Source organism: Montipora capricornis, chromosome 8, assembly GCF_036669925.1.
Source record: "Montipora capricornis isolate CH-2021 chromosome 8, ASM3666992v2, whole genome shotgun sequence".
Classification (NCBI taxonomy): Eukaryota; Metazoa; Cnidaria; class Anthozoa; order Scleractinia; family Acroporidae; genus Montipora; species Montipora capricornis.
The window spans coordinates 39,225,021-39,232,520 of record NC_090890.1 but is presented as its reverse complement, the minus strand read 5'-3'; the positions used below and the strand labels follow the sequence as shown (position 1 = coordinate 39,232,520).

General features: G+C 38.4%; 2 protein-coding genes across 3 annotated transcripts in view; one reads left to right on the top strand and one right to left on the bottom strand.

Annotated features, from left to right (window-relative positions):
- Positions 1 to 2,572, bottom strand: part of LOC138014593 (P2X receptor E-like) — an 8,702-nt gene extending 6,130 nt beyond the window's left edge. For both annotated transcript variants that reach the window (XM_068861717.1, XM_068861718.1), the window contains exons 1-4: positions 2,375 to 2,572; positions 2,006 to 2,123; positions 1,486 to 1,654; positions 377 to 535 (exon numbers count right to left, since the gene is read on the bottom strand). In XM_068861717.1, the coding sequence (XP_068717818.1) occupies positions 377 to 535; positions 1,486 to 1,654; positions 2,006 to 2,123; positions 2,375 to 2,512 (584 nt within the window). In that variant the 5' untranslated portion in view covers positions 2,513 to 2,572. The remainder of the gene's footprint in view (positions 1 to 376; positions 536 to 1,485; positions 1,655 to 2,005; positions 2,124 to 2,374) is intronic.
- A 38-nt stretch (positions 2,573 to 2,610) lies between these two features.
- On the top strand, positions 2,611 to 4,568 carry LOC138014595 (uncharacterized). Its single transcript, XM_068861720.1, has 2 exons — positions 2,611 to 2,819; positions 3,896 to 4,568. Exons 1-2 carry the CDS (start codon positions 2,637 to 2,639, stop codon positions 4,280 to 4,282), a joined length of 570 nt encoding a protein of 189 aa, XP_068717821.1. The 5' UTR covers positions 2,611 to 2,636; the 3' UTR covers positions 4,283 to 4,568.
- Positions 4,569 to 7,500: the final 2,932 nt, after the last annotated feature.

Below are 7,500 nucleotides of genomic sequence, written 5' to 3'. Positions count from 1 at the left end.
AAAATGCAAAATACATTGCAAAACAAGGGAAGCCCCAAACATTCCATTCCTTAATTCCTTCAAAAACATTTTGTTACAGTATCTGAAAAAATGAGTGACACTTCCCCTTTAAAACTGTAACACTTTTCAGGGATAGTGTAGGGTTGAAACAAGGCTACATGTATTTTGTGAAACGTACACCAATGGAAGCAAATGATAAAAGTATGCTCAACAATTAAACATACTGGTTGGAGGTAGAGTCCAGTTGACTATCTACAAGCACAGCCAAGAAGTGGGATTTGAACACAGAAATTCTATGTTGTCCTCTACTTTCACTTTTCTTATTTGTCAGTAATTACATGAAGAACTGCATAAATTTTAGTGAAATGCACTTTGCCTTCTCAAAACTTTTCCATCTTGTCCAAAAAGATATCCTCTCATTTTTCTTTGGGATGCTGCAAGGTCAGCTCCACCTCCGAAAAACTTTGTAGCCAAAACAGCATGTTCAATCTTGATCAACATTGACTCTGGCCAAGCAGTGAAGTACAGGTTTTCTCTAGAAGATAAGCGCACTGCGTTAAGAATCTTTGCATATATGCACTTGTGCCAAAAGCATTTGGCTGTCCTTGCACTGAAATGCTGCTGTCAGCAAAAAAATAGCTTGTAGATCCGATTTTACAAGGTGATGATTGTCAAAGACATGTAAACTATCTTTAATCCAAAAACCTGAAGCTGAGTCCCCTGAACACATAGTAACACAAATGTTTAACATGATATCGTAATAACAATCATTATTGCCATTCTAGGCATTAAAAAAAGACTATTTTAAATTTCTTGATATATTCCTTCTGTTTTGTTAATTAATTTTATTAAGTTGTGGCCTGCACCTATGTGTCGCAATCCCGACTGCGACATACTGATTGATCGGGAGATGTCATTTCTACCTCAGTGCCACGATCATAATTTGTAAAAAATATTAAATGGGTCTCTTTATTCATCATCGATTACAGTCAATCTCATGGCACGTGGTGGAAAAATTACAACAGCAAAATTGAAAACTGATAGAAGAAACCTAGTTCAAATGAAAGAAGAAAAGTGGAACAGGTAAAAAAAAACATTGAAAAGTAAGGTCACTTACATTGTCCAACTCCTACCGATACAGGATAAACAGAAGAATGAAAAACTTAAAAACAGATGGCTTGTTCAAAAACTCCCTTTGCGGTCGAAGAACTCCAAAGACTAGAAAAAATGGCATGCCCACCTAAGTTATCCTATTATGATAATCAGTCACTAAATCAATACAAATTAATAACCTGAAACAGAAACAAGCATAATGCGCGCGACACGTCTTTGAGAGAAGGCTTTTTAATTTGGTGGTCTAAAATACAAGTTATTCATTTTATCATCACTGTTATCATTACTTTCACTTAGTGTTACATCATGGTAATAATGATTGCTATGCACATAACACCCCCTTTAAAAAAAAAAAAAACAATTTATTGTCACCTTATCGTTTTAAACTGTAGGTTATCCATAGATGAAAATGAGGCATTCCTTGTTTGCCAGCGATCCTTTGCAAAAGTTGTCAAACTGATAGTACGAGATTCCACAGGCCAAGATAACTCCTTTGCATCCAAAAACCGGCACGGTGTACATGATTTGTTCGGCTGCACACCTTAAGCACGACAAGAACGAGATAACAGATAACTGAAAATTTATCAAAAGTAATTTTTGGGAGAGTGTCATAATTATATTTTTGCTATAGATAGTTCCAAGTAAAAGCTGTTTTTATCTTGGTAAAAACAAGTTAAACCAATCATCCTTTTACATACTCGGAACAACAGCGACAGCGACAGCAAATTTATGACAACTTTGAAATTATTTCAAAGTTGTCAGTCTGCACATAAGAGTGTCGATTGGTCCAGATAAAAGTTGCATATGGGTGGGTGGGCGTGAGTGTGTGTATGACTGTTGTGGGAGTTGCACCTTGGCTTCTTTGACATAGAGGACAATGATAATTAATTACCTTGATTGCAACAGTAGCTTAAACCTTCAAATAAAGATGTTTCTCCACTATCACTGTCATTATCCTCTTTTGGATCCGATAGCAGAAATCTCATGGTAGATTCAGGTGATGTATCAAACTAAATGTAAAAAAAAAGGAAAGCTCAGTACTGGTACTGATGATGATGATGATGACGATGATGATGATGACTGCGGTGGACCAGTGGTGGTGGGGATGGCACTGAAAATGATCGCTGCAATAAACATGGCTTTGATCCTGGTTAACAGTGATAATGAAGAACATCTTTCTAACATTTTTCGAGTCTTCACTAGAATATCCTGGAAATGCAAAAAAAAAAAAAACTATCTAAAAGAAAAAATAAAAGCAAACCTCAAGGTATCCTTTCTTGACAAATATCTCAGCTAATGTGTATAACACAATAGCAACTGCAATAGTGTAATATATGAAGCCTATTCTTCGATCCCTGATGACCACAAGCTTATAAGTTATGTAGTGCAGCAAGGACATCTTCGACGATGTGGATCATAGATAGAGAGAAGACAAAAAAACTCTTCCCGGAAGCCAGCAGTAAAAGTGAGCCCACATTGCTTTGGTAATGCGGTCGCTCAGTTGAGGCGGAAATTTTCAAAACATGGCGGAACGAGGTCGTAAAAAGCAGAAGAAACGCGATTCTACTATATACGTCAAACCACCTTTAGATTTCATCGAGAGTCCTTTAAATGGGCGAAAATATTATTGCACTCCTGTTCAAGCGGCGAGGAGACCTTTCTTGGCGTCATCTTTGCCCGTGGATGACAAAGAAGCTTTGAAATGGGTGAGTGTACGGGGAAGAGATATCGTAATTATCCTCGGTATATTCTTTCCTGTTTACCGAAAATTTAGGGATTGGGTTATCTGCATTACGTGACCACTGATATGTTTGAAACGCCCTTAGCAATTTCTTGTCTCACAAAATTTAATCGCTCGGTTTGCCAACGAGGGGTATTAAATTGGTTCGCTACCCTAACCCAAAAACAAGAGACTAACCAATTGAAAACAGTGACTTAGACTTAAAAACAATAGAAGCTGCTTACAATACCAAACAATAACAGGTTACGAGAGCTACTACACTACTATGGTGATGGCTACACTTCTGGCCTATTAATGCTCCAGTCACGTAGATTTTCCAATTTTTCAAGTGTAGTATTCAAGATTCCTGTTTACAGACAATTTCTTTGGGCTACTCAACTGTAATAACCACTGAAACAAAAGAGCCCTTAATTTGTGTCAATATGAAAACAAGAATAAAAATACTTGAATCGGCTTACCAATGCAGTAAGATCTTGGCTCCCAAAAGTGTTGGAAATTTAAAAAAAATGGAAGCATGCTGATTTCATTTTCTTAGAAACATGGTTAGTGGTTGGAGAAGAGTTAAATTAACTGATTGACCATGACTAAGGTGAATACAGTTTTGTAGAACTCTAACATTGAAATACAGAATATTGTGAAGACCATCCCATTTAATATGAAGCTTCAGATATGTGCAACATCTCATATACGGTATATTGACTATGCATGCCAAGTAGAAAATAATGCGGCATTCAATACAGCATATGCGAATTAAACCAGAAGATACATGTATTCCTGCAATTCTTGTTTGAAGTTAGTGTGCTAAAATTCTCAATGTGACTGTTGATGGGGTTGATGTTATCAAATTAGAGTTCACCAAGCTTGTTAATAGGTCAGGCTTGCCTCGTGGACTTCAATGAAGTTAATGGAGGATCTCACAGGTGATACCCTGGATAAGGTGATGTTACTGTTACATTTGCTATAGTGACAAAGATATGCAACTAAAACTGTATTTGAAACGAGTTTATAAGCAAATTATGTGTAATCATGTTTTTTTTCCAGGTATCTCCACAGTTCCCAAGTCAAACAGAAAATAATGAAACATTGCTACCAAGAAAAGCCAGAGGGAGGCGAAAAAAGCAGGATGCTATGCAAGTCAAATCCCTGGAACCAAGTTTAAACAAACATTTATTTACACCGTTACAATTTGAGAGTGAAAATCACATTTTGAAATCAAATTGCAAGGCTATTGATGACAAGAAGCGAAATCCATGCAGAAGATCGCAAAGACTTAGGCTAAAAGAACTGAAGAATACTCAGTTTCTGTTTCAAACCCCTCAAGGAACAACTCCTGGTAACGTTAAGGGGGAAGTTATTCTTGCAACCGAGACTCCTGATCATGAACTTGTAATGCTGGCCAGACGAAGAGAGGCGAAGAACAGAAGATAGCCCATTGCCAATCTAAATTTTAGTGCAGTGCTTTATTGGCCAACCGTGATTGTCCAGGGTGATTAATATTGGTACAGCAGTACTAGGCAGTGGCCTATGAAGGAAAACAAATCACTGGTCCACAAGGTCAAGATACCAGTCCAAAATTTGGCCGTTAAAAATATACCTAGGTCAATCATTAGGAAGTATTCCAGTCCTTCCTACCTCCCATGAAACCTCTTATTTCTTCAGTGACATTTAAGAATATTAATATTTATTAAATGGAATAAAAAGGTATAAGACCTAACCTGTTGTCATTGGTGTTTTTTCTATATGCTAGTTGACTCCTCGGAGTGGGGCTTTATATTTTAAGGGGGGGGGGGGGGGATGGGGTGGTCAGCAGTAGTCGATGGGTTTATTATGAAGGTCCGACCTGAAGGTCCTACTTTATATACATGTACTAGGCTAGTTAATTAAGGTTGCCGTAAATTTATTATGAAACTCACTGGTGCAGGGGCTTAAGTAGGAGTGCACTTTAACTAACCCTTTACAATTCTTGGGCTAGAAGAATAGCTTTAGGGACGAGATGAAGCTACATCTCGTTATGATGACAGAAAAACTGAACACTTCAAAGCGTTTTACAACGGCTCTTGCGGACCACGTTACGACGTATCAGCTGGCGACTCGGGGAAGGGGACTGGGTCAGAAGCGTCTGTTTCCGCGGCGATGTTTTCAAACTTCTCAGTCGAGTTGGTGTATGAACTGAATTATCATAACGATTTCGGGTGCGTCTGTTTCCTAGGAACTAGCACAAGTTTTCTGGTCTATTGCAGGAAGCAGAGTCTTTTTAGTGTCTTAAAAACTGTGATCGGACTAAGAAAGACTTGTTCATAATGCAGTAGTAAGTTTGTCAAGTACTTCGTCCGCCATTAATATTTTCATGTTTTGTTTATTTGCGTACTAAATTGGGTACTGTAAACTTTTTGTTGGGTCAGAAGCACCTACTTGACACTTATTGTGTGGCACTGTCATTTTTTAAGAGTTGTCATTCTATCCCGTTTTCTTACAACAGTAACGCTATCTTTTGAGGTGTGATGCATGAGTGCTGTTTGGAGACGTACATGTTCATTTCGTGAATCTCTTCTTCCACGATATGTGATTCCGATTGTCCACAGATGTAAAGAAATTCGTCATTCCCAGAATAACGGCTGCAGTTTGTTGTGGTGAAAATTTCATGAACTAAAGTTCTTCAGGAACCGATGAAAGATAACATTTTTCATGAAAGCTCGCAAAGTGACGAAAATAATGAGGTGATAAAGAAAAGGTCTGGATCCGGAGTCCTTGTAAGCCTATTTAATAATCCATCCGGTAAGTTAAGCTAGTCTGCTTTGCATCATAAGTAATGGTAAAATTGTGTTGCACCCACTTGATCCATAGAGTGCCAGATTTATCCATGGGGTGGTGGATTTTGTACAAACAACCCAGGGCTACATGTACATGTAATTTTCTGGGGGTGGGAGTTGTGCATACCCTGAAACCATTTATGGTCTTCAAGTAAAGGGTTGAATTGCTTTAAGTCTGGGTAATCTGCTGTGCAGGTAGTCGGCCAGAAATTATGGTACTGACAGGAAGATTACAGTCTAAGGCTGACTGAGGTTGGACACAAAAAAATTGGGGGAGCTGCGAGAAAAGAACTGAAGTGTAGTAGACAGATTTGTATATACTGTAACAGAAAAAAATGTTGAGCAAAATTTAGGGTCATCAATGAATCCATCAATTTCTGGGAGTGACACTTAATAGATTTTACTCTGTCTTAAATGCCAGGGGCCAGTTGCTCGAAGGCTGGTTAGCGCTAACGGTTGGTAACAAAACCTACAGCTTTCCATGGTATTTAATGCTGGTTAGGGATAACCATGCTTCCAGCAACCCTGGTCAGATGATTTTACTCGTCAACTGGGGGTTGTCCTAGGGTGTTTGAGGTGTCATTCGGTTAATTAGGGAACTGGAGAGCCACAATATAATTTGGCTACTAATTAGGTGCAGCCCAAAGGCAAGGCGAGTTCCTCTCCTTTTTTGACCCAGTTCTTTGTTAAATATCCCTTGGTATCTTGCCCTAATATGATCCTCATTTCCCTCAGATTGCAGATTTGTTGACAAGGAGCCTCGCACAACGCAGCTTGTTTTCACCTATCAAGGGGGAAAGAAGGTTAGGGTATAGAGAAATTAAACCCTCAGACTAATAATATTTTTTTTAGTATAATATACTAAAACAGTGGATTAAAGCGTTGAACATGCGCGCTGATTGGCTACTCAAACTCCGGATGTCCTTTGCTGTTCACCTCCAAGCAATTCGCATGGAATTTGCGCCCGAAAATGTTGTAATATTTGCATGAATAAACCGGTTAAAATCATCTTTTTGTGTTACATTAAGTATATACTAAAACAATTACTATTCACCGAAGTGGAGGACTGGCTAGTGGTGGATATTTACCTCGCTGCTTTGCGACTCAGTAAATATCCTCCACTAGCCAGTCCTCCACTTCGGTGGTTAGTTGCTAAATATTATTTGATTGACTCTGGAGTGAAAAGCCCCATGGGGATAAGTCAATTAAGTGCCCATTGTAGGTACAATTATTTAATGTAATTAATATGTAAATAGTATCCCGGGTTATCTGTCAAAAGTGGCACTACTCATAAAACTCAAAATTAATGGATTAATCTGAAGCATGTTTGTTAGCTGTTCCTTCATGACTATTGTAAATACTAATTTAGCAATGAATCCTGCCTTCCACAATTGTTATAAGCTTCAGAAGAAGATACCTTTAATTTCCTGATTTAATTCCCTGAGGGTATTTTAGCTAATTTATAGGCAGCATATGTGTGACTTACAGCTTCTGATTTGACTCAATGCTGTTGGCCAGCTGGCTTTTGATTTTTTCCAAACTTGTCCTTAGTACATTAGTTGCAGAAAATGTCCAGCATCCTTTCTTAGAGAGATACATTCCTTCTTCCTTCCTCTCTGGTGTAGTAAAGGTAAAGGTAAAGGTACACCTTATTTAACGTCGGAAGTTCCTTTACTCTCTAGAGAGTACTCTCCCAGACGCCGACGGTGCGCTCATTTTATCCCCCTCTTTCCACCAGTGCTCGGTTTTTAAGGTATTTAAAGCTACTGTGCAACTCTTGACTTTTAACATTCTTGTCTTATTGTAAAAGTTTGGGTACTAATGAGGTTGATAGTG

Coding starts and splice junctions, on each gene's coding strand:
- LOC138014595 (XM_068861720.1), top strand. CDS start 2,637: ATGGCGGAACGAGGTCGTAAAAAGCAGAAGAAACGCGATTCTACTATA. Junction 2,820..3,895: donor ACAAAGAAGCTTTGAAATGG/GTGAGTGTACGG, acceptor TTTTTTTTCCAG/GTATCTCCACAGTTCCCAAG.